Below are 27,633 nucleotides of genomic sequence, written 5' to 3' on the forward strand. Positions count from 1 at the left end.
TACTGGAAACTCAACTGATACTGGATTTTTGGGGATGATGCTGATACCAATAATAGAGCGTAAAAACTACATCCAGGTACTGGTATTTTAAATCATTATGAATGACTCTAAATGAACAAACATAAATTGACTGACTTGAATTAAGACTTAATATCAAATATGCAAGAAAACTACCTTTAAAGCAAACAAAAAAAAAATCTGTTTTGTTTTTCATTGTGTTTGTTTGTTCTTGTAATTTTGCATTTAATATCTGTAGGATCTAGAAATCTGCTTTTAGATTTTAGGGATTTTAGGGTTGTTATAACAATAGTTGTTTTAAAATAGTGACAAATGTTGACTGGCATTTCCAAAAACCTAAGATGATGTCCTCACATGTCTTGTGTTACTCACAACCCAAAAATATTCTACTTGAATTTGGCCGGTCAGGTTTCTCGATCAGAGCTGCAAACGTTTGGAACACAATACCCAGCACAATCTGACAATTTCTCTTTTTGTACAATGTAATGTAATAATCTCTGTAACCCTGTCTGAATTGTAACTTTTGATGCCATAACTCCTGCCTTCCCAGGAACTGCTGATGAAATTTAGCTATCTGTCTAACTCTGGGACAGTCAGTGACTGACTAACCCTGTTAAATAAACAAATAAAATTAGAAGTGCTACTACTGATGCTACTACTATACTACAACTGAAGGAAAAATAAGAAAAATGATGAAACAAACAAATCATCACCACAATTAATTTAGGAAGCCAATACACACGCAAACTCTTTCTACATCGTGCTCACCTGATAATGGCAAACATGGAGTTGAAGTTCTTGCACTCTCTGCAGTGCAGAGCGATCTTGATGAAGTGTTTGATGGTTTTCATCCTCTTCAGGGCATTGGGCTCCTTCAGGATCTCTGTGGCCACCCAGAAGGTCTCCTGGTTTATCACTTCCTCAAACTGTTTCAGATTACCACTTCCAATCGAGGAGTCCAGTTTAAACAAGTCATCCACATACCTGGGAAGCACGACCACAAAGTTAAAAGTGTACAACGACAGGGTTTTCCTTGATGCTCAATATACTACCAGTATTCTTATTTTGTTTTTTCCTTGTCTGAGTTTTTATTTTTGTGTTGAGCATAACACATTTTATTAACTTTCTTTATGCAAACTGCCACACAAACAAAGTTACCAACTAACTGGAAACTACATACTCTGTGGATTCGATGTTCCTGAAGAGCTCAAAGTCTCTCATGGATAGCTGGGCAGCGACCTCCATGGTGCTGAGCTGTAGCAGAGAGATCTGACTCTCCCTGAGGAGATCCTGAGCGTCCTCGTCAGAACACAATGTCTCTGTCTCCATATTGTTCTTCAGGTAGTACCTACAAGGAGGAGAACAGCAAAAAATGATAAGAAAATTACTATCAAGTAAACATGTTGTTCCCGGTTTGCTAATATTTATTTTAAGTGAAAACTTTAATAAAGGAAAAGAGCTTGGCTTCCACTATAGCTGGGCCTGCAGTGCAGTCAGACACACGAAAACCACAATGCAATAAGGGCTGTAAGAAACTATATTTCTGCTATTTTCTAATGAATTTAGTCATCTGTACAATACCCTGATATCCCCAGACTTCTCTAGCCAATTTATCAAATCTAAAAAACATATAATACCTGAGAAACCCCCATGAGTCACAGAAATACTGTCTAAGAAAGTAAAATACTTTGAAAGTGAAGTCATCTCTGTGTATTTTTAGCGCAGCTGCAGATTCTAGATCTGCAGTATCCTCAGATGCTTTAATAAAGGCTGCAGAGGCAGACAGGTGGGTGGACAGGATCCAGTTTTTCATCCAGCTGTAACTTTCTGCACATGTTAAAAAAGTCCCCCAGATAAATCTCCTGAATGTTCCTCTCGTTCACATTTCATCTTAAAGGGCCACATTTTCTGTCTCCAACTTAAGATTAGTTTGAGGAAAGGGAATAAATACCGATGGTGTTGATAGATTACGGACATATTTTTACCTTGGGGTAAAGAAGGGGAGAGACGAAACGACAGAGGAGAGATGGGCACTCAGGAAAAGGGAGGTAAGAAAGACGACAGGTGCATGAGCGAGAGGGAAAGAAAGAGCCATTTCTCTTCAGGGTTGATCTCCAACAGTTTTCTGGGAGAGCTTCCAGCAGCAGGCCATCGCTTTTACTTCGTTATGTGACTCTATGTTTATAAATCTAACCCCCAAACCCCCCATTTCCACTCTAATGGAACTGTAATGTGGTCATCTAAGAACGCAGCACCTTAGTGCCCAGTACACCTTCAGCCCTCAGGGGTGTTGGCATAGATGTGACTCTAAATTGCCCCCAGTTACTCTGCCATAAGAGCAGCAAGGAAGAGGAGATAAGAGGATGTGAGGCGAGAAGATCAAGCTGAATGTACACTTAGAATAAAACTTAAGAAATTTTTCACACCCAGAAGTTTAAACTGCTTTGACAACTCAAATACAGACTTTTTTGAAGGCTGGGTGTACACATTTAGATTTGAGACATTTTAGGACTTTCTAAGAACCTGTAAACACACTAAACTCATAATAACGCTGAGAGGAAATAAAGAGAGAAGAGGCAAGAGGAGATGACAGGAGACAAGAGGAGGAGAGAAGAGGAGACAAGATGAGAGAAGAAGTGAAGATGAGATGAGATCAGACTAGAGGAGGCGGCAGGAGACAAGAGGAGAGAAGAGAAGACGAGAAGAGATGAGATGAGATGAAAGAGTTGGAGACGAAAGGAGATAAGACTAGAGGGAGTGACAGGAGACAGAAGGAGACAAGAGGAGAAGAGACTAGAGGAGACGAAAGGAGACGAGGGGTGAAAAAAGAGGAAGACAGAAGCCGAAATAAGAGAAGAAGAGAAGGACAGGTGACATGAGGAAAGGAGTGGAGACTAAAGAAGGTGTCAGGACAAGGGGAGAGGACATGAGAGAAGAGGAGGCAAGATGAGAGAAGTGGAGATCAGAGGAGACGAGATTAGAGGAGGCAACACAGGACAAGAGGATGGAAAGAAGAGGAGTGGAGATGACAGGAGACAAGAAAAGGAGAGAAGAGGAAAGGACAGGAGACAAAAGAGATGAGAGAAGAGGAAAGGAGACAAGAAGAGAAAAGAGAAGACGAGAGGTGACTAGAGGAGGGGACATGGGTCAAGAAGAGAGGAGTGAAGAGGAGATGAAGCTAGACGAAGGGACAGGAGACAAGAGAGGAGACTAGAGGTAAGAAGAAGGAATGAAACAAAATGGGAGAAGTGGACAGGAAACAAGAGGAGAGGAGATGAGAAAAGATGAGACCAGACAAGGGGACAGGAGAAAAGAGAAAAAGAGATGAGACTACAGGAGACAAGAGGAGATGAGAGAAGACAACAGGACAGGAAACAGGAGAAGTGGAGTTGACAAGAGACAAGAGGAAAGGAGATAAGAGAAGTGGAGAGTAGATGAGTGGAGAGGAGACAAGAGGAAAGGAGGAGATACCTTTAATGGTCCAATTTTCTCAAACAAATTAAAATGACATTAATAAACCGAAGACTGCGTCAAAAAACAAACAATTAACACAGAGTCCTGTAGAGACGGAGGAGAGGAGACTAAATTAATGATGGACAAAGTAAGCTGTAAGTCACTGGAAACAAGCCAGTGTAAATGGCCGCTGGTGGTTTGTGTGTGTATTTGTTTTTTGTGTGTATGTCTATATGTATTCTGGCAATGCGAACACGGCTTGCTGTTGGCTTGGCCTGTCCCCTGTTGGACCTCCTGTCAATCATCGGCTGCGGAAAGAAGGAGAGACGGAGGAGGAGGCGGGATGCAGGGACAGAGAGGCGAGGCAGAGAAATATTTCCCTGCTGCTGCTGATAAATACAACCACCGCAAACTGTGCTGCATACATACTGCACGTATGTCCTGCTGACACTGCACCATGTATATACATGTGAAAATACTGCAGAACAGGACAGTGGAATATCATTTTTCAGTCATGTCAGCAAGATAAACCATCTCTGAGGGTAAATATTTTACTTAGCTAGTAAATAACTACAATGAGATAAAGAAAAAAAATACTAAGAATGAAGCAGATGTTGCACAGTCAACCTTTAACCTTTACAGTTAAAGAGAAATATGTAGCAGCTGCACAACTAAACATGAGTACTGCAGTCTAAATAGCAGGTTGGACCCAAAGGCAATTTACTAAATAGATTGAAATCATATTTAATATATGATCTATGGTTAAAGTGAGTTATTTTGCCCCGCCCCCTCCTCTCCAGATTCAAGGAAGCTCAAGCAGGCTGCAGGAACACCGCAGGAGTGCAAGACGAGCACAACACTGCAAATAAGTAACAACAACTGACACAAGTCATACACTGTCAGTTGATCTGCTGTTTATAACTGTCAATTGTTTCTCAATGTAAAGCTAAACCTGTTTTCCTGAAAAGAAAAGCCCACTGCTCTGAAAATACACACTCTGCAGTCGGAGTTCAGTTGCTGCCTGTCTTACTACCTGCAAGATTCATATTGGTCAAAAAAAAAAAAAAAATAGTAGGAGTTCCTACATGAAACTACTCACAACAAGGTCTGTGGATTATGTTGAGAAACCGGGTCATGATTTTTGGGAAGTGACACTGGCTTTGAATTTTTCAAATGTTTTTCTTCGGTGCCATTTAGTCCCATTACACTGGAGTAAAAGCAGACATCTCCCTGGCAGATGTCTCCAAAACTCAGCAACTCAAACCAAAAAAAAAAACTAGATGGATAAATAACACAACATAAAAAAATCTACTTTAGATTTTGGGGTGAACTGTCTCCTTTAACGTTTTTTTCTACCAGTATCTCACAGTATGGAAATTGCAGCTCAGCCATCCATCACAAACACGGGGGTGTTACCATGAGTGTCTTCTAGGTGAGTGAGTGTCTGTCCATACGTGTTTAAGACTTCCTTGGTAAGAATTTATGCATATGCACAGATGCATACAGGTATATAAACTCAGCATTTGCATGTCTATCTGCCTATAGACGTGTGACTGTGTAGAGGAAGGTGACCGTCTGTATCCATATATCTCTGTACGAGCCTGTGTGTGCATGCGAGTGTGTGTATGAATAATTCCAGACGTGCCATGCTGTCTGCTGAGGCCTCCGCCCCTGACAGAGGATGAAATATTCATTGCTAACCTAGTTGGGAGGGGACTGATGAGGGACCACAGGAGACCAGGAGAGAGGGGGAAAAGTGTGAAAAACGGACAGGGGAGCCGTGTTAAAGCAGAGTTTTACGGCTGCAGTCCAATTACCCTTCATGTCCTACTAACTTTCATCTTAAAAAGAAAAAAGGAATGTGACTGGCATCAAGACGGCAGTGTGATGTGCAGAAACAGATTGGGACGCACATCTAAAAAAATAAAAACATGCTGGCAGTGGCGTTTTGCTTCTAAAGAAGCGTGCATCATCACACGGGCACTTGACCAACATCACATGCAATTCACTGTGAGCAACTAGCAACTAGAAATGCTTCCCAACTCTTTTATGAGGCAACACCACTTGATTTATTCATTCCACTGAAGTAGGACAGTGATTCTGAATTCTGGTGCTCGGCACCTGGAGCCCTGCTGGTTTTCATTCAGGTCATTTACTCAGGAACTGATTTACACCTCGGAGAATGAATGAACAGCATCACAGAACAGTGCCTTATAAGGTATCGGATTAAATTCTTCTGCAGACGCTGGATATCTATTTACAGAATAATGCTGCATTCACACGGATTAAAGGAGACAATAGGCAGCAAACCGGATATCATTTTAGTGAACAAGAGCAGGACAGTAAAATTAGATGAGGCTGTCAGGGAATATCGTTAACAGGAGATGGCATTGCTGCCCAAAGTTAATTATAAAAACTTGTAATATTTTAACTTTTTGCCATCCTCCATGACAGACTTACAAATGATTAAGTCCCTCACACCAGGAAAAAGCTACTACTACTACTAGAACAATTACATAAAGGAGAAATCTATATTATCTTAAAAAAATAATCATAAAATGACCAAAACATGTCATCAGAGGTTAAGGGAACATGCCAAGTTGAAATACAGCTGTGGTGTCCTTCTGTGAAACCTATTCCTGCCTGTAACTTGTGATACTGTTTGCATTTCACTTAAATTAGAGTTCAAATTAATGCTGAATGTTTGCAGAATGAGTAAGTGTCTTTTTCATGAAGAAGTAGTAGATGTTGATAGCAGTTAAACTGAGCAATATGTTAATGGAGTCTGGCAGACAGTCAGTGAACTCCAACTCCAGAGTGAGTATTTTTGGAGGAGTGGACTTTTGTTTTCAGGATAACGTGCTGAGTTTTACACTAACAGACAACTAACAGCTATAAATAGCTGACCAACTTACAGTGGACGATTTCTTGTCACTTGTTGTCAAAGTACAACATTGCACTCATCTTGCACTCCTGCAGCATTCCTGCAGCCTGCCTGAGATTCCTTGAGATCGTATATTGAATAGGATTTCAACATATTTAATGTACTGTCTATGGCTCCAACTCACCTCTGTTTTAATAATTTTTGGACCTGTAACTGTTACATATTGCTCCTTTAAATAATAAACACAAAATTATTGAATGTATTTTACTGCATTCTTTGCAAACACTGTGACATCATCATTGCAACATATCACCGATTCGATTTGCTGTCCTGCCATTCTGTTGGGCTGTTTGTTTGTTTTTGTCCCCATGCTGTCTAGACACCTTCTGCCAACTGTCTGCCTGTGTCCATGCGAATGCAGCATAAAGCTCACAGTAGTTGCACAAAACACTGAGCGCTGTGTGGCACTGTGTGCCCAACCCAGAAATAATTTTGGAAAAAAAAAAATCTCAGGATTCTGGGCTTGGAGTCCAGGCACTGTGGGTCATCGCTTTGGTTTAGCATTCAAGCTGTCAACAAGACATAGGTCTATATAAATTCTCCATTTCTCTGTTCCACTTCCAGCTGCTTTCTGTCCAATACTCCCACTGTGGATCTGCAGTAAATACATGTCCATGCCTTTTTCCAGGACCAATGTGCTTCCGTGACCATGAAATATTGTTGCTTCCTGGTTTATTAAGTCTTATTTGCTGCCTTGTGTACTTGTGTACTTAAAAGCTGCGGTAGGCAGTTTATTTTTGGCATCATTGGGCAAAAGTTCAATAATAACCTTGAAGCATAATGTAATTGTGTTCTGAGAGAAAACTAGACTGCTGCTCTTCCTCTTGGCTCTGTTTTCAGGTTTCAGAAAATCTCATGGAAGATTCTGGCCAATAACAGGTCAGCAAGATAGTTGATTGTTGACTCTCATTCCCAGACCCTTATTATTGTTTCCTTTCTCCAGAATCATTTCCTGCATGTTTAAGTTGCAGAGACAGAGAAACATTTGGGCTTAAGAATGCACATCTTAAATGCTTTAGTCCGTAGTATTAGGTTTTCCAAAAAATTATATCCAACAGCAGCATAATTCTTGTGTTTCTTACCTGCCGTTGAGCTGAATCCGATCAGCCAGTTTGGAGAGCTGGTCGGGCAGGCGGCGCTGTTTTATCACTCCCTCCGGGCTGACTGAAACCTCACACAGGGAGTAGGTCTCGGGTGCCGCGATGAGGCCGAACTCGTTGACAGTGTGGGCGACCACATCCTTGGCCGTAGTGTCCTTGCTGATGATGATGTAGCAGCTCTGCTGGTCAGCCTTGAACACCCGGATCACCTGGTCAGGGATGTCTGGAGAGGAAGAGAGAGGAAAAAAAAGAGGAGGGCTGTCAGTGATTGATCGGAGTTGGATGAATTGATGGTTACAGCATGTGGAGGCCAACACTGTTACAAATGCCAATAATGCAATAAAATTGAATGTAGTGTAAAGTTTACGACACAATAAAACAGTAATCTAAATGCAGTTTTGTAATTTTTTGTATTTGTCTTTGTCTTGAGTACCAATAACGTGATCAATATGAAATGAAGTAATGGCAGGAATGCTATAAAGTTATGGTTTTTATATTTGATCTTCAATACATTATTGAGGGTTTCAGGTGACCAGACTTATGTCCGTTCTCTGAACAGACTGGCTGAGCAGACTGCTCTCCTGCCAACAACTTCTTTGGTATGAAACCAAATGGGCAAAGGGTCAAAAAACACAACAGTTTCTGAGGTTACAATAACCTTTCATCTTCTTTAAAACAAAACTGTTACATAAATTCAGTCAATCTTTCTGTGAAGTCAATTTTCTAATGGACTTGCTTGATGATGCCACACCTGGCGACATCTCCACGTTTACATTTAGTTTAAAGGGACAGTGCAGATTACTGGAAGTGGGTTCATACGAGATACTTAACAATAGTCACTGTATTATCGAAAGTAGATGCAGGTTTGCACGCGCCCACTTTGCAGAAGTAGAGAGGAGTATCAGCAAGGAAGCTAAAACATAACCAAGATCAGTGGACAGAAGCAGCAGCAAAAGGCATTTTAGCCACTTAAAAACAGCCCACCTACAGTTTATGCTTTATTTAGAATATATTTTAATCACTTTAGCCAGCCTTTCCTGATGTAAAACTGCCATGATGTAAGCCAGATATCACTCTCTCCAAACCAACCAAACCCTGTTGACAAAATCATTAATTTTACCTCACAGAACACAAGTTAGTTTGTTTGTGTTATTGTGTGCCTTTGGTGAATCCGAACTAACTCTTTAGAGTACAAAAGCCACACAATAACGCAAACTAAAAGATTGAGGCAGCAAGTGTACCAGCAAGTCCTGTGTCCTATGAGGCAAAAATATTCTAAATATAGCATACACATACAGATTTTTTTTAAGGTGGACCTTTTTTAAATTACTTAAATACCCTTTGTGGCTGGCCCTGCCCACAGCAGTGCATTACTTAGCTTCCATGCTAATACTCCTCTCTGCTTCTCCGAACTGTCATCTACTGTAGCTAATACACTGAGTATTAATAAGTACCTCATAAAATTCTATATCAAACTATCCCTTTAGTACATAAAACATACAGACTGTACTTTCTCTTAAACTGTGCATAAAAAACAAATACTGTAAATGACTTTGGGGAAATGTGACATGACATGACTGGTTACTCAACATTCATAGCCTTGTTGACTCACTTAAAAACAGGACACATGCAACTCAAAAGGAAAGAGAAACAACAGTGTGCCAAGAGCTGTGTGACAATTGTAGAAGAAAGAGGAATCTCACACTAATCATGCATTCAGACATTTTCATCTCACACCGTCTTTCTGTTATGTGACCTGCTCATACATTTGTTCATAATAATGAAAACTGAGTTAGAAGTTAAAACTGATTCCTTTCACCTGTTCTATAAAACATCTTATTAAGACTATGAAGGACCTGCAGAAAAAAATAGATCAAAACACAGTTTCCTTATTCAATAATTTAACTAAATAAAAACTTAAATCATTTACTCTGCCACATTATGCAATGTAACATTTAAAAGCTGTGAATGCAAAATAATTCACAATGACTCTGTTTTTTCCATGCTAGATGACATACTGTGTTATTGTTTAATTGATTTAAAGCAATATTCAACAGTAAGAGGCTAAAATAAACCCCTCACTTTCCTGGGGCAGCTGATGCTGGAGCAGCTGCACGCGACTCACACGCTGCGATGTGTGTTAAATAATGGAAATGTTCCCCCTGAGTGAAATACTGCATTAGAGATCCCTGTGTTTGAGTAAGGAAGAGGGTACGGCCCATTAGCCACGGGCAGCCAGAGAGCTCCATCATCACGTAAACTGAAGATGGGGGGGAGATCACGAAGAGATCATCGAGAAACCAAATAAAAAGGTCTGCTTGACTGATGACTTTGTTCAAGTGCATGCACACACACACACACACATACACACACCCTTGCTTCATCCTGTTTACCAAGCAGAAAAGGGTTAAGTGTCTTCAGACACAAAGTCATTACCTTCACCTTTATTAGCACACAGATCTCTCATCTGTCTGCGACCGTGGGGATCTTTAGGTGAGTGTGTGTGTGTGTTTGTGTTTAGATGACAATAGCTCGGGTAGCTTTATTATCATCATCATTACAGCAGCAGAAGCAGCAGCACAATAAGCAGAAACAAATTGCTGAAGGTAAAGCCAATAACAATAACGTTAGAGTGAATGCTGATAATCAATCACCTCTGCTTGTATAAAGAGCTGGTTGGTGTGTGTCACTGTATGTGTGTGTGTGTGTGTGTGTGTGTGTGTGTGTGTGTGTGTGTGTGTGTGTGTGTGTGTGTGTATACAGGTTCATTGTATTTCCAATATCTGTGATTTATGAATGAAAGATGTGAGGATTTTTCGAGGGAGGTAGCATCAGTCTGGATGTGACCATGTGTGTAAATGTTGCAGTTGCTTTCTGTTTCTTTTCTGCATAGGTTAATATATTCATATATTCTTTTTTCCAACCTGTATATATGCATCTAAATGTTTTTCTATTCTGTACCTCCTGCCAAATGATTCCTTATGCATATTGTACCTTTATATGTGTAGCTTGAATGCATATTTATAGTGTTTCACCAACTTTTTTTCTTGATTCGAACGCAAGCATACCAATGTTTTTCTGCTTTGCCTAATGTGCAAATTTTACTCTGCCTTTTTCTAATTTACATTTAAAGGGAAAGTTTTTCACTTTTTTCCGGATGTCCAATCAGTACTAGTGATAAAAAAAAAGCAGTCAGTTGAAGTAATAAACTCCCCAGTGTGTGCTATGTCGATCAAGAAAGCCGAGTTCTGCTGCTGTCGACAACGCCTACATGCACCAGAATCAGTGTTGGAAAACACTTGAAGTAACTACATTACAGGATCACTTTCATTAAAAAGTAACTTGTCATATTACAGAGATACTTACTGAGGAAAGTACTTTTGCATTATCAAAAATGAAAACTGATTCTGTTGAAAACAGGCTTTGAAGAATAAAAAACTCTATGTGCTCCAGTGTTTTTGTGGATCAATCCTCCAAAAGTTTTTCCTGTGAAAGTGTACTTCACCCTTGAGAGCACCAGACAGGCCTGCAGTATTTGTGAGTCGGTTCAAGTGAGTTTAACCTCCTTCTTCACTGACCTGGATGCATTGCATGCAAGCTACTGACGCCCATGTCCACATTGCTTTGTATCACAACAGCCTATGGCTATTACTTTGTTGGCCAAAACACAGCGCTGAGTAATAAAAACACTAATCTAGCACAGTACCTGGCTACCCAATTCCAAACTGAAACAGTCTGTAGTTCCTCCTTAACACCAACTATATCACTGTGACATCACTGCGTTCAGGAGGAACAACAGATTTTGCAGCAGGAAACCTCAGCTTTCTCAGTTAATATAACACACACAGGAATTTATTGCTTTAATTGACTACATGTACCGTCAACTTCCACATGAGAAGTGGCAAATTGTCTTTTTAATGCTTCCTGGAATGTGGACATACTGATGTTTTGATGTTTGAGGCCAGTTTTGCCTATGAGTGACCTCTCTGTGGTGAACCTATTAATTGAAATCACATGACACGTGCACTTAATATGTCAGTCAAATGATCACTGATTTGTACTCTGAAGAAGGCTATATGTGCAGATAAACTGATTCTTAGAATCAGAAACACAAAGATTGCGTCAGAGGACTAAGTGTGTGGCTCCCTCCATGTTTTCTGTGTTGCTGCAGCAGCAGAGCTCCTCTCTGTTTGTGTGCAGCAGGGTGGTGAGGGTGGGCTGAGTGGAAGCTAAATGCTTTGTGTCTCATTAGCTGTGATTTGCGATGAGAGAGTGGGAAGCTCTCGGCTAAATAGCTGGCTATCATATCCGGGGGGCTTAATCATCTTTAATCCTCTGGACGAGCTGCGACCTGACCTGCACGCGGGGGGACAATCGCTGCCCGTCCAGCCCAACATCCAATCAATTACCATCTTTAATAAGGTATCATTCATTTTCCTCAACACCAGAGAATTTATTCATGGACTGAAGCCAAAGAGGATTTCTACACAGGGAAGGGAAAAAAAAGTCTTCATGGGTTTTTGCAAACACAGCACTAAGAGAGGCTACACACTTTCCACAAGCCTCAGTCTCCTCCTCCTCCTCGCTCTCCTTTCTGGTGTTTGCCAAAGCTTTTCCCAGTCACTCCATCATACAGTCGGAAAACATAAATCACACATGAAGGCATACAGAGCAGAGGAGGACATTATGGCTGAGAGGAGAGTGGAGGAGAGTAGCAGGGGTTAAACACCAGGGCACAAATGAAAAACATGTATCTTAATGTACTTGTTAGGAGGATGTTTCATTCCTGAACAAGGTTGCACATTGAAGTGTATACAGCTAGTGTTATTTTATGACTTTTTTATCATCAACAATCCCCCTGAAGAGACTAAACCCAACTATGAAAATCAATCCTACTAACTAGATTTGTCTCTGTAGCCACAGCTTAACAGTACTTATGCCTCTGTGTGGCAACAGTCTGTTTTTGTATTTTAAATATACACTAAAGCCACATGGTTGCATCAGTTACCATCTTCCTTCATGCCTCTTTTTGTCTCAGTGGCTGGAAGGACGTGGCTGTTTGACTGACAGCAGCCTGCAGGGTTTGCTCTGTTACTGGCAGCAGGGGACCGAGACACAAAGTCAAAAAACTTGTGCTGTAGCTTATAAGTCATGAGCCAACAGTGTGTTGTTGTGTTTAAGTGTTACTGAAGGACCACACCGACATCTAAAAAAGAAGTTCCTGAGAGTGAAAGTTCTAAATGCTTTGGGTAGAAATGCAGCTTTTGTTTACATGCTCTTTAATGTGCTGCGGCTGCGCATCTAGCCTGCAAACTTAAGTTCGCAGCAGAGCACATGTTCTCAGTGAATGTTTGGTTGCTTGTTAGATAAGTTATGGTGCAGGACAAGACGTGTTCATGTTTGGAAGTTGGATAGGAAGCTTTAGCAGGAAAGCTAATGTGGGTTGTTGTTAAAAGTCTGTGGTTTTTGTGTTGTGTAGATGTTGTCTGGTTGTTAGGCAGAGGCACCGTCTGTTTTGCCCATGACAGAACAGTGATGTTACTGCTTTATGCAAATGTAGTTTAAAGTGAAGCCTCCTTTTATGCAGACGGGCAGCTAACAGCATTCTGATGAATTAATGCAAAGGGGCCCCATAATGAAGTAAAATATACATTTCTGCATTGTGGTTGCTACAGCGGGCAAAAAAGGCAATTTGATTTCTATGTTTATGGCACTTAAGGAATATATCGCCAAATATGACATGATCACAGTGTCATGGTCACTGTCCAGCATTTCTCCACTTATTCCTAAAGACCACTGTTTGCAGAGAGAAGCATATCACACCTTGATTTAAGTGAAAATGCAAAACATGATCACTTCAACCCTAAGGTGACCCCCTTGAAAGTGAAAACAAACCAAAAAGTCAAGTGGAAGAAGTATAAATACAAGGCCCAAACCAGAGCTTGAAGGATGTGCAGTAGTTCATGGATGCAGAACTACTGAACAAAGATGGAGTTGTGGAAAATAAGTTCATGGATTAAAGAAAAAAATGATTGAGGGAACATTTGGGAGGAATATTTACAGGATCACAATCAAACAGTGGCATTAAAGGTATGTATACTTACAGTACAGTCCCAGGGCTTGGTAAGCAGAGAGGAAAAAAAACAGAAAACACAGTGAACATGAGAAGAGGAGAAAGTGCAGGAGGAGTACAAAGACACATAGTAACCGGAAACATCGTGACAGAAGAGAAAAGGGAGGGAAGACCAGTGGAGTTTCTAGTGTAGCCTTAATCTGTTCATGTGAAACCCGAGGGGAGCATGACTCATCATGTCGACACGAGAACATCTGTTTAAAATCACAGCGAGAGTCCATGGATGAGGGGAACAGTAGGAGAGGAAGACAGAGGAGGAGAAAGTGGAGAGAAATAGAGAGACAAAAAGAATAAAGGCTGAGAAAAAACTGAGGATCTGAGAGAATGACTTTGCTCAGAGCCACACATGAAAAGACACGTTGGCACTTTTGCTCTACCTATATCTCTAAGAACCAAAAAGAACAACACAGCAATTATGTCCTCACTGCAATTCTCAGCTGTTTCTACATTTGTTGTTTGAAGCAGGGCTGCGTTGTATATTAAATGACTCACCATTCAGCGGATGAAAGGTTGAAAAATACCCATCACAATTTCCCAAAACTCAGAGTTTGTCCAACCAACAGTCCAACATCCAAGTATAATCAATTTCAAGTTAAGAATGGAGACAGAGAAAACAGCTATCACATTTGAAAAGAACAAATAATCCTGATTCAATTCCTGCTCCTCTTCTGCTAAAATCCAACCAATAATTTAAACCAATAAAAGCTGACAAATTCATCCCTCCAATACAGAAAAAAGCTAATTTATAATCCAATCATTGTTGTAACCCAACAACTTGAGGGCTCATGAGCAAAAGATTTCCGAGATTCTTGCTAAGATTTGATTTATTCTAGTGTCTTCTCAGGGTTTCTCTTTATTTGGTAGGTACACATATATTTTCATTGGAAGCACTTTATAGCCTATGTTTTAAAAAGTTCTAAGAAATTAAGTTAACTGCTCAGTTTTTGTTATACTGTCTCATAAAGTTGGACTATATCTGTAACAATTTATTTAACCAGGAACTTTTAAAGCCGTGCACACGCACAAGAACGTGGCTCCAAGGTCAGTCTTTTTTTTTGAGTTGCTTAAATCAGCAGTAGATAATGACTGAATTTTCGAGTGGAAACGTTCCACCAAAATAAGTTATCCCCAAACCTATTTTGCGAGGGCACTGTGATGGCATCCAGGGCTTAGCTCAGCCAACAACACCTGTGATTGGTTTAAAGAACTGCAAACAAGGCAGGGTGTTTTTTTTCCCCCCTAAAGCAGAACGATAATGTGCAGAGCCAGAGCTTTCTGCAGGGCTGAGCACTGTAGATGGAGGTCTGGCTATGCGAGACTATTTGGCAGGTGTCTGGTGCCGATTTCCGACTTGCAACGTAACAAAACCAGACAGTGTTTAGCAACTTTTTCTGTACCAGCACCGAGTGCAAAAAAAAGTCCTGTTTTGTGTGCTTAGGAATTTTTTCCTTTTATTTTCTTCAAGTACTGCTTTTTTTTAAAACTGGTATTGTCTTGAAATTTAATATTCAGGTATGGTGACAACATTAGTATGGACAGCGGAAAGTTGATAGTGATGCATCAGCTGTCCTAATGTAATTACAGGTTGGAGTTAGGAGGTATTACCAGCCCTGCAGAGCATCTGGAACAGGGTTTAGTTTGAGCGGCTGTTCTCCCCTCTACTATTAAATCTAATGGGAGGCCAGAGGACTCAAGGAAACTTGATCTAATGGCGAATGATTAATGAGGCCCAGTTGGTGTGTGTGTGTGTGTTTGTACTCTAGTACAACACAACCACGTGATGTATAGGTCTACAAACTAGGGAAATACGTGCAGGTGTGTGTATGTGTGTGTGTGTGTGTGTGTGTGTGTGCGCGCATCAGTGACAAATGGCCGGCGGAATAAATCAGTACCATATTCACTCTCTCACTCTCTTTCACCTTTCCACTTTCTCTTTCTTCTTTCCTCTCGCCATATTTCAATCTCAGTAATGCACGCACACGCACACGCACACCCAAATCACACACAGGGAGTCCTTCATGTTAGTTTAAATAATTACGCTCGCAGAAACCAGTCAGACAGAGAAGGAATAAATAAGTCTTATAGGCCAGGAGGTTAATTCTTGTCAGACGGACAAAATTCTGCAACAGCTCGGTGGCACTTCAAAAGGAAAGACCCCGGGTTGTGTGTGTGTGGGTGTGAATATGTGTGTGTACCTATGCTAGAAGCCTCCTCTGACTGAATAGATATGTGTTCCTTTGTCAGCACAAGTGTTTTTGTGGAGTGTGGAGTGTTTCAAGGAGAGAGACGAAGATAAAAGAGGAGAGACGGAGAGTTTGTGTTGGAGAAAACCAAATGCACACAACACTACACTTCTCATATGGCTGCTTTATGCGATTATGTTCAAGGGTGACAGATTGTCTGTACAGCGGCTCTGAGCGCTGGAGTCCTTCACTCCACAAGTGGCTTTCACCGTTCAAACGGGGCCGAGGTTTCAAGTCAAGTGTGACAAACAGCTTCAGGTAAGAAGCACTGAATTGTCTGACACCTGAAATAATGTCATGAAGGTCATGAAAAACAGTGAGTGAGTTTTTAGGAATTTGGGTTTCGTCTTAGGTGAAGCAGTTTGTAACAAGTTGTTAACATGAATGTGCTCCGGTTCAAGCTTTGTTTCATGTTTCAATGTTACTGAGTTTCACTTCAAGAGAGAAATTTCAGCTCTTTTTTCTCAAGTGTTGCTATATTCAAAAAGATAAATAAGCTAACCATCAAATGCTTTTAGCAAGAAAGATGCAAAGAAACAAATCAGACCAAAGATAAGATGCTGTCCCTTGAACACAGCCAGGACAATTAGTAATTAAGGATTACTCATATTTGTTATTACCAAGATTTGGAAATTGTTTATGTTTAGTTTTAGTTTTTTGCATTTCTGCCTTGTGATAGTGACTGACAGTAATAGTAGGAAACTCTCAAACAGGGAGAAAAAGAGAGAACACCCAAGCTAGAAATTGACCAGTGGACTTTTAAAGTCTTTGTAAAGGAAAAGGGGAGTTTTTCTTCTGAACACATTATACATGTTAGAACTTTGTTGGCAAAAAAATGTGAAAACACTGAGAACTATGTAGTATTGAATTCTGGAGACTGACCACTCAACTGTTTTTTGGGCAGTTCTGAAACATAGTTTGGTGACGTGCTGGAGCCATGGCCCTCCAACATTATATAAACCCTGCAAACAGACACATGAACAACACCGCCTTTTGTGCATGACACTACTTATATCAATACTCCTTAATACTAGCTTTCAGTTGCTGACCAGTGGCTACTTGAGACCACAGAGGTTGTTGGGGACATTAAATATCATCATGCAGAACACTAGTCACTTTGTGGTTATGACTTTGAAGTCATGCAACCGTGGTGTAGATCTTAACGTTAGCTTTTTGTTTCAGGCGATTCAACATGTCTCTATCATAAACTTCTGTTTGCCACAGAGCTAATTTTCTGCACTAATCGAATATCCAATAGAAGAATCCCATTGGCTTTTAGCAGAGGGAACCAGAATGATGCTAACTTTCAGCTGACCTACAAAAATATGTCATCAAATTTATTGCATAACAATAAACAAACCAACAAAAGAAAACCACTCAAAATCTTTGGTGAAACATTTTGCCGTCTGCTTGTGATGTTTAAGACTAGAAAACCACAGTGTAATAAACTGAGATTGTTCTTTAAAATGACATAAAATGTATTGCCACCCATGAGCCAACTGCTGTATTATGGAGTATAACAACAGAATATTTCATCAAGTTTGGTGACATTCTTGTCAATAATGTTTGAAACCTCAACAAGCACATGAAAACAACAGCAGAGGAATAGAGATCCACAGTTGTGTCCACACAGAAACCTCTTGATTTCGTTGAGTTGGAGTGTTTTCTTACCTGCCGGGTTGGAGAAGTCGAGAACGCTAGTGGCTGGTTGGAGCAGGTCGGGGCTGCTGGACGACAGGTTCCCGGGGATGGGCATGATGGCCACGCTGTGACGACACTGCTTGGTTCCCACGATGCTGTCGTCCTGAGACTGACCCATGCCACCATCACTAAAAAAGAGAGCAGGGACGGGAGGGAGACGAGGGACAAGGAAAGAGAGGAAGGAAAGAAAGGACAGTGGAAGAGATGAGGTACACGGAAAAAGAAGGGGATGAAGGTTAGGGAGTGTGGGAAAGAAGGGGTAGTGTCAAAAGAAGAGGGGTGTGATATGAGAGAGAAACAGCACCAAAAACTTAAACTTAGGCTTTTATTTAGCAGCAGTAGACATTTTCCACAAAACGCCTGAATGTTTTTCCTTTTGTTTTATGAGTTTTAAGCCCAAGTATTAAAATGAGTTCTCTTCCCTTCATCTCGAGAGCGTATAAAAATCGCAACTCATAACACAGTGGAAAAAAATATCAGGAGATTTAATCAAAATGTCTACTCCTGCAGAATGACAGCACAAAATATCAATATCACTATACTTTTAATATGCAGCAGTGACACAGCTGAAATTCATCCATGAGGCGGTTTTATGAATGGCAGGAACTGATAAGGAGCATTCACAGATAGTGACACACACGAGTTCACCATACACACACACACACACAACACGAGACAATGAGACAGGTACACACAAGCGAACAGAGACACAAACAAGCATTGCAAACAGCAGAGCACATATGAACAGAAAGAAAATAATGAGGATTTTAGCTCATTCAGATGTTTTCCCATGACTTTGCGGGTGTTTTTATTTCATGTTCCTGCTCTTAGCTTTAGAAAACATCTGTTGGTGTTTAGCCCTCTGTTTTCCTGTTTGTGTCCAGCTGGTGGTCACATTATGCAGCTGAACTGGACTTGAGAGACAGGCGCCTTCTCTACCTGGCTCCCCGGCTGCCGTTCAGGGATATGCAAACATCAACCTTTACATTAACGGCCTCATTAGATTGCCTGGATCTGCATACATGTGATGGAAATGGCAACTCTTTTGAGACGAACCCACAGAGAGACTCGGCTGGGTATTGTGATTTTGAAAAGCTCTGCCTCAAATGATAAATGCAGGCTCCTGAAGACTGGATAATACTTTCCTAATCAGTTGTGGGGGCTTTCAACTCAACCAGGGTTTCTGCAGGTTTCATCAAGCCTTTAAAGAGCTTTTTAATAATTGCAATTTATAACAGTCTAATAGCAGTTTGTGAAATTAACACAAAAAATTAATTCATAGATCTGTGTACATGGACATGATTTTTCAATTGTTTTTCATGGAACTCAGCACAACTTTTAATTTAACATATTATCCACCATTGTTACAGTTTCAAAATGAAGTACACTGGTTAGGTTTAGGCACCGAAACTACTTGGTTTGGTTTAAAAAAAAACGGTCACTGGTTGAAATAAATAACTAATTCCTTAAAACTGTCAACACTGACTATTAGTCTCATGCGAGAACCGAACCCCTCAAACTCCTGTGTCTGACCCACCCATCCACCCTGACCTCCGCCCAACATGGACTTGGCTGCTTTTTCTACTATGCTTGTCCATTTTAGTTTGAAAATTTGTGACTGACTGAAAATTCTGTCCCTGTGCACTAATCTATAGATTAAAGTTTGTGACTATTTAACAGCTAAAGAATGCAAGTATGACGGAAAACCAGTGGGGACAAATATTGGCTAGAATTATTTATCATTATATCTCATTTTTTAATTATTTCCCTGCAGCATGCAACAATAATTTCTAATCATATAATTAATCAAATTAATGTGACCTGGACCTGCATAAGTGGCATAAAATAGATTGAAAATGGAAGATGGATTAACCAATTAAAAATGATTAATTCATTTAAGTTTTTGCTAAAACTGACACTGAATGCCTTGATGATGCTGACTAAAACACAAACGGGCTTCAATCAAATACAGAAACATTTCATAACTAACATTACCAGGCTTTTTTAATACCTTTGAAGGCCTTTCTGCCATGAGGAAACTGAACTCTGTTTTTTTAGACCTGCAAATGCCCTTTCAATCTAAGACTTTTAGCAGTATCTTGAGTTAACTTTGTGACTCTAAAGTAGGCAAATTCATAGCATTTTAGAAAATAACGACAAACATAATAAGAGCAGAAGAAAAAGAAGATGAAGTAATATGATCTTTTAGTGGTACTTAAAAGCTGTGACGTTAAATACACACTGCACACATTTAAATATGAGTGACTGTGTCTGTAATCGAGTGTCTGAGACAGAGTTCATCTTATCATCCTGCCTACATACTAACTGTAGCTTCCCTCTAGCTGTGTGCGTCTGTACAGTATGTACTGAAACACCGTGCAGTAATGCAGGGCTTCCACTAACACAGCTGAGTGCTGCTGTAGCAAAGCCTCTGTAATCTTCCAGTCACCAGTCGATAGGTACTGCACCGACAAGACGGAAGAAAGAGGTGGGAGAGTAAAAGATGAAAAAGAGATAAGTCAGTAAGAACAGGCATGTGCAGACGATGAAAAGAGGAGAAAGGTAAAGAAATAGGTTAATTAAATAACTTGGATGGAGGTAAAACTGACAAAGGAGGTTTGGAAAGAGGATAATGTGAAATGAAACGGATAAGGATAGCATGGGGCTCAAATAAGACGAGACTGAAACTGGTGGCACTAATACAAGTCTAATATTCACACTTTGACCAGTGCAGGTTAAGATGGACATAAATGCCTGAGCATCACATAGAGCAGTCCTGTATTTTCTGAATATATCTGTATCAGACTATACAGTTTTAAAGACTTATTGGGTCACTGAATATAATATGAGTCCATTAAATAGGGCATAGCAGGGATGCCCCCGTAGCTCAGTTAGTAGAGCTTTTGCCCAATTAGTCGTCTGCAGTAGCCGCCGGTTCGACTCCTGTCTGTGGCCCTTTGCTGCCTGTCATCTCCTCTCTCTCTCTGTCTGCTCCTCAGCAGTCCCTATCAAATAAAGGCAAAAAGCCCAAAATATAATCCTAAAAAGAAAGCATGGCAGACGAGATGTCTATTTTTTATTCATGCAGCTTTTAATGTGATTCACCTACAGCAGCGATCCTGAAGATCTCTGTTTTGGTCTATTTGGCAGCACCTATAGTGATAAGCGGTAATTGCAGGTGTGGTTTTTGACCTCACTACCAGGAGATCATCGTCTGTAGTCATCAATCTTTTCTTCATTTGCTGGACAACTAGATTTGCCCCAAGTTCACATATAGAAAGACTCAATCACAATCTGTTCTAGCCTGTAACTTGTTATTTTTTGCCAGTTTTATGCTAATTAGAATTCAAATTAATACAGATTGTTTGCCGAATGAGTTTGTGTCTGTTTATGAGTTTAATAATACTTGAGAAGGAGGAGATGTTTAAAATTTTTAATATTTTAATAATTGTGGGCTGACTATTCAATATCAAGAAACAAAAACCATTAGTAGCCTATAAGACTATAATAAACGAAACTGCTTGATACTCCCTGTAACATCCTTGCAGAATAACATAACATGTAAGACTGACTCCAGAAAGAAAGACAGAGTGAATGTGAAACACCTTGACTCTGCAGAAAAGTGGGACTCATGTGTTAAAGGAATTAGCATGAAATCTATAAATGCAGTCTTCTGACAATGTAGCTGAAGGTCAGTGTGTGTGTGTGTGTGTGGCTTCCTGCTATGCGCAGGTCTGCAGATGGATACTGAATCAAATGGTTAAGAGGATGGGGAGTTACGCAAGAAGTCTTACCCAAACAGGCCCCTGAGCAGCGGAGACAAACGGGAAGAGAGACGACATTGAAAAGCGTGAAAAAGAAAAACAAAAGAAAACCAAAAAAAAAAAAAAAAAAACAGAAGCAGAGCTCCGCTGAAGTGAATCAGCGATACAAGAGCAGCAGAGTGACAAGGCCTCTCTGTATACACACACACACACACACACACACACACACACACACACACACACACACTCTCTTCAAAACTGCACAAACACACATGTACTGTGACAGAATATATAATAGCCAGAGTTTGGACACACTGACAGGTTTGCTGAAATAAATAAGCAGAGAAAATGTCAGCAGCAATTTCATAACGGCAGCATTGGTTCATACACAGCACATGAAGGGAAGTTGCAGCATTTGTGACGAAATCCAACTTGACTATTTCACCTCATTCACAAAAAAAAAAAAAAAAAAAAAAACTTGTGGTGGTCCATAGCAGGAACCACAGAGAGAAAAATGTCTTTTTTCTTGGGGAGCAGATCATGTTTAGGGGAATTCATTGATTTTTAGCCCAAATTAAATATTGAGTTATGACCTGGTATTTAATGTTAACCTTGTGTTGGAGACTTTTATCAGGTACAAAGGTATGTATGAAAGCCACGAGACATTTTTGTTTTGGGGTTTGGAGTGTCAGTGGAGTCATATTTGGTCGGCTGCACCTCTTCAAAATGTTGGCTGAAAAAGCTGTAAGCACTCGACCAATCAGAAATGTTTAGCATAAGCACAAGTTCCTGTACTTTTTGAAAGTACTACCCCCTTAAGCAGGGACTCAGTGGGGGATAAAATAATCTCTCCTGAACTTAATGTACACCCTGGTGGTGGCAGTGGAGTGGAAACACTGCAAGCTCCTCCGAAGGTTCTTAGTCCCTGGGGAAGCTTCCTGCGGAGGAAAAGTGACTCAAAACTAACTGACTCTAACTAATGTCCAGGAAAGTCTATTGGTGTAACAGAGTAATCATTCTTGGCAGCAATAATGCAGTGAGGATGTAGCAAAATGTGGACATCTTGTTAGGTTTATGTTGAGATGCACAAACACTTAATAACACAACTGTGATATGCATCATGATTTAATAGTAGTAGTAGTAGTAACTGTATCACAAAGAAGCAGAGAGGATGAAAATGGCATCATGAGACATGGAGGTTACTACTTTATCGTCATCTCACTAAATCACCTCAGACTTCAGAGACAAACCGACTAAAGGGTAAAAACCTCTGTCTATCGCTTTCCAATCTGTGGAATGTAAATCAACTGGTTTCGTCAATATGGGATGCGTGTGAAGGCGCATGCACAGGCCCCGGACATCTTAATTTGGCAGAAAAACGACCTGTTTATTGCCAGTGTGTCCTTGTCATATAAAACCCTGAGTCTGAAGTGGAGCACAATGTCAGCCAAGAACAGAAGGAAGCAGCAGCAGTGACGGGAGGTTTAAGTACACAAGCTACGCATTTGCATCTGAACAGGATTTTAAATTATTAAAGTGACAGTTTTGATGAATTGAAGTGGGGTTGTATGAGGTACTTATCAATAGTCAGTATATTACCTACAGTGGAATCAAGCTAATATATGCCAAATATCGCTCTCTTTCACTCAACAGACTACAATCAGCAATTTTAGGTTGCAGAACACAGGAGTTGCTGAGCTACCGCTGCCTCCATTAGTTAGTTTGTTTGTATTATTGTGTGACCCTTTAAAACACCGGTGTCACACAATAACACAAACAAACTAACTGATCAAGGCAGCAATAGACCTGTAACTGTGTTCTGGTGTTTGGCTGAAAGGGAGAGAGAGAATGATATTTGTCTTATATAATGGCGGTTTCCCTTTGGAAAAGGTTGTCCAACAGCAAGGTAAAGCAGTGAATATGTTCTACATGTAGTGTGCACTTAAACTGATACTGATTTTTTCAGATGGGCCTTTTTTTAGGTGGCTAAAATACATTTTACTCAGCAGTGTATGGCTGAGCTTCCATGTTGGTAATCCTCTCTGCTTCTACAAACTGTGAGCGTGTCAACCGCCATCACCTGTAGGTAATTCACTAACTACAAATAAATGCTTCATATAACCCCACAACTATCACTTCAAACATGGTTATTCAGCTTAATTTAAATTGCCCTAAGTTAAAAAAAAAAAAAGTCAGCAAAAGCACAGGAAATATAGCCTTTGTGAGACGGAGAGACTGTTCCATAGCAACAGTGGTCACAGGTTTCATCTTTGTGAGAGACAGTGTGTCTTAAAATGACAGTGAGTCCAGTGTCTGTGTTGTGAGTGTGTGTGGGCGTACTTAAAACTGCATGGTATCTTAAATTAAATTGTCCTCAGTGCAGCTTGTACCTTTTGTATACGAGCACGCGCACATAAAGCCAGTACACAACTTTACAATGCTGCCTCCTGTCAAATTTTCATCCCACAACAGCCACTGATGAATCCCGATTGACCCAAATCACCCGTCTCATCTCCATCCTCATCTCCAGGCCCTTTAATCAGCCGTCAGTTCCTTTGAACCAAAGAGTGGTTTGAATGGTGCCGACGAGCAAAATAAAAAAGCAATGAAGGCCCTTGTTTGGTCGATAAATAGAATGCAGCGGAGAGCGTTTGCAAGCTGAGCATCGAGTCAGATCAATGGCCTGCGTGAAAGCGTGTTCTGCGTTTTGAGACGGAGCACAATCAGTTTTCATGCAAACTGCGTGGCTTTGTGGGCATAATCACTGCGGGGATGGAAACTGGTAGACAGAAAAGTGAGGGGACATGGACACGCATGACAGTGTCTGTGCGAATGTGTGTGTGTGTGAGTGTGCGTGAGTGTGGTTAGCTCTGTAATTAACAGGGCGAGAACAGCGTCTTCTCGCTCGCACATACTGACACAGTATGGAGTTTAATGAGGCCTGGAGAGGCATGAAATGATGAAATGAAATCAAGCCTGTATCAGCACGTTACGACTGGAATATTGAATGTGAGCCTCCATCTGCACAATTGCTTTCAATTGCTCCAGATGCTGCGAGTACAATGGATGGTTATGGATAACAACGACAGTGATTATATGATGATGATGATGATAATGATGCCTTTTACATTTTTGTGATTTGGCTGAAACCAATCGAAATTACATCATCTGAAAAAATTCAGATATAGAGTATTGCATCGCAAATAACCACATGAAAAAGTGCAAAAGTTAATAATTTCAGAGTGTGAAATGGGATGGACTTGCTTGCTGTTACTTATTTCTATGCACCACCGTTTTCCAATAAACGCAGGTAAGCATTTTAGTTAAAATTGGGTGAAGTCTCTCCATTTGCTGTGCCTACAAGTGGCAAGAAGAGGCTGAAATGTGTTTCTCTATCACTTTCTGAGATGCAATAAGTGGTTCAGTTCAGTCACAAAGTTAGAAGCTTAGGTTTCTGCTCACGCCTCCAGTATTTCCTGTCTGCAGATGGTCACAGCTTGCTATAAAACTGATGCAGAGACAGAAGGCTGAACCAGCCAGAGAGGTTCACGGGCCGGCCAACTTTCTTCTGGAATGATTTTTGTAGAAGGTCAATCCACTTGAACTCACGTCACTAATCTCAAAAAATGTTTTTCTGGGGCCAATTAGGGGCAGCACAAACAAAACTGATACATCATCATTAGGGGTGTCACAATTTTAATATGAAATCAAGAATTAAATTAAATGAGCTTTCAATTTCAATAATCAAATTGAAAAGGCAGAATTGGCAAGTCTCACAGTATTTTTTTTTTCTTTCCCCGGCTACTTCCAGCATGTGTCTGAAGGAAAAACGCTTCAAAGACGAGACCGTAGCTTACAGACTGTTATTTCACACTTGATACCATAAAGAAGAATTTGAAAATGTGAATGTTAGTTGTCAGGGCATATAAAACAAATCTGTTAATCTTTACAATTCTTTGATATTCTAACAATGGCATACCTGTCAGTGCTAAAAAAAAAAAGAGAGAAACGTGACACCCCAATCACGAATGTAAGCCTAATACTGACTCTCTTTTGGCTCTGTTTTGGTCTCCACCATCTCCTGAGGGAAATATGTCTCTTTAGCTGCTAAATGCTCCATTATGTTCACCAGCTAGTCCCTAACTGCATCTATATGCTGTTTGATGCAGAGCAGGTAGTCTACAGTGAGGTTTTAGAGCTTTTTCACTGAAAATAGCAGCCTTATATGACCAAAAATGGTGTTGTCAGAGCAGTGAGAGGGAACCAACACAGTTAAGTTGTGGACCGGCCAGCTAAACAATGACAACTGAAAGAAGCGCTACACCTCTGTAAGGCTTCAGGTGATAACATCCTATAAGTTTTAACTGGAATATCACAAATTCCCATTCAAGCACTTCCCGTGCGTTTCCATGAATCCTCTTACCTGAAGGGTTTGGGGGGCAGTATACTGAAGCGCGTCTTCTCCAGCATCTTCCTGATCTTGTTGCGTCCTCCTGACACAGTGTTGGCCTTCATTTTCCTGGTGCTCTTGTGGTCCGTGGGGAACTCCATGTCCCCAGGAAGGTCGGGGATAGAGAAGCGATTGCCTTTCTTCTCCTGGATCTTGGGAATGTGAGGGCCGCCGTTCTTCTTCTCGTGCACGATCCTGCTAAGGAGCTCTTTGAAGACTAAAGATACAGAGAGAGTATGAGGAGGAGGACTGGTCATCATCTCAAACAATTAGGACTTTGCCCCATGTGTGCAAATACTTTGAAAATGCTCACCGAATATGTTGGTCTTGACAGTGAGTGAGAGGTGTGTGTTATTCCTAAGAATGTCGACAGCTTTGGTGACAGAGATGTTCTCAAAGTTCTGACCATTGATCTCCATGATCTGAAACAAGACAGATAAAATGACACAATTAAAGCCTGACTCAATCAAAACCGACTGCAGTGCAATGACACACACACACACACGCACACACACACACACACACACACACACACACACACACACACACACACACACACACACACAAACTTTTAGATTATTCGTGACTGAATTCTGGAGCATGTTAACTGTATTCTGTTTTGCCTGTCATGACATTCTTGACTCAGCATTAATCCGTTTACTAAATGCAAAGAGTGAGCAATGTGGTTACCCAGTTACTCTCTACATGACTCAAAAAGGGAAGTGTGCAGAGCAGTGTGACTGCTGATAAGCTTGAACTGAACACTGCTGCTTCATGTCACTTCCAGAAGTGATGAATCTCTAGTTTAAGTAGAAAACAGTCAGCAAATGTGCTGCATAAGCCACCTGGACCAAAGACAATAAATATGAACAAAATGTGAGAATACAGTCATCGAGTAGTAATTCTGACACGTCAGTTATATCAGCTCTCACATTCAAACGAATGTTTAATCACATATAAAACAGAACAATCCTCGTTTAATTTAAGGTCATCTTCTGAGATTGCAGCGGATCTCATCAGAGCTTTTTAATTATGTATCCAGTGAAATAAAGTGCCAAGGAGAACACTTTTTGAGGACGGCCAAGATGGCTATTCGAAGAAAAGTTGCCTCTGATGAAATCTTGGCAGTCGTATATACATTTTGTTCCCATTGTTTTTTATAGATCCTCTCAAGCTGTACCACACATTGTGGAGTGCATTATTGAGCTAAACTCTTATATATTCACTGTAATAAATCACAAAATGACCAAGATATAACATCAGAGATTAATGAATCATAAGGAAGGAACCATGCTCAGTTGAAATACTTGCTTCTCTGACAACAACCCAACAGCTGCAGTGTCCTCCTTTTAAAATTTCTATTACGGCCTGTAACTTGTGTTTTTGTATGCCCTATTCACATTAATTAAAGTTTAAATTAACGCTTAATGTTCACCAAATGAGTTCACGCAGGGTCCGACCCCTCACCCCCCCCCCCCTTTTTAAGTTGTTCTTTTTGCATTTTTAGCCTTTACTGGCAGGACAGCATGCAATAGACAGGCAATAGGGTTGAGAGAACGAAGAAGACACGGGCCATAGGTGGAAATCAAACCCATGGCCCCTGATGACTGATAGCCTCTGTGCATGGGCTGCATGCTCTACCAGCTGAGCTACTGGGGCCCAATGGATCTCCCTTTACTGTGTCTGGTTCCTTTTTCCATTTCCTAAACACTAACCAGTCCCCAAGGTCCTGTTGCTGAAAAACATCATGTGATGCCATCAACGTTATGCCTCACGATAACCAGACGATGAAGGATGCCTGGACTTTATAGAGTTTATAGCGTCACG

The 27,633-nt window shown here is 40.6% G+C and overlaps 1 protein-coding gene across 7 annotated transcripts in view; it reads right to left on the reverse strand.

Annotated features, from left to right (window-relative positions):
• rapgef6 (Rap guanine nucleotide exchange factor (GEF) 6) overlaps positions 1 to 27,633 on the reverse strand; it is a 147,089-nt gene that overhangs the window by 22,359 nt on the left and 97,097 nt on the right. For 5 of the 7 annotated variants that reach the window (XM_084729940.1, XM_084729936.1, XM_084729935.1 and 2 more), the window contains 7 exons: positions 26,120 to 26,228; positions 25,780 to 26,023; positions 17,563 to 17,720; positions 13,620 to 13,634; positions 7,498 to 7,738; positions 1,199 to 1,366; positions 787 to 1,002 (listed from right to left, as the gene is read on the reverse strand). In XM_084729940.1, the coding sequence (XP_084586066.1) occupies positions 787 to 1,002; positions 1,199 to 1,366; positions 7,498 to 7,738; positions 13,620 to 13,634; positions 17,563 to 17,720; positions 25,780 to 26,023; positions 26,120 to 26,228 (1,151 nt within the window). The remainder of the gene's footprint in view (positions 1 to 786; positions 1,003 to 1,198; positions 1,367 to 7,497; positions 7,739 to 13,619; positions 13,635 to 17,562; positions 17,721 to 25,779; positions 26,024 to 26,119; positions 26,229 to 27,633) is intronic. The other 2 variants (XM_084729938.1, XM_084729937.1) reach the window with 1 other exon arrangement.

Source organism: Lutjanus erythropterus, chromosome 11 (genome assembly GCF_056507025.1).
Source record: "Lutjanus erythropterus isolate fLutEry1 chromosome 11, fLutEry1.hap2, whole genome shotgun sequence".
Lineage (NCBI taxonomy): Eukaryota > Metazoa > Chordata > Actinopteri > Lutjaniformes > Lutjanidae > Lutjanus > Lutjanus erythropterus.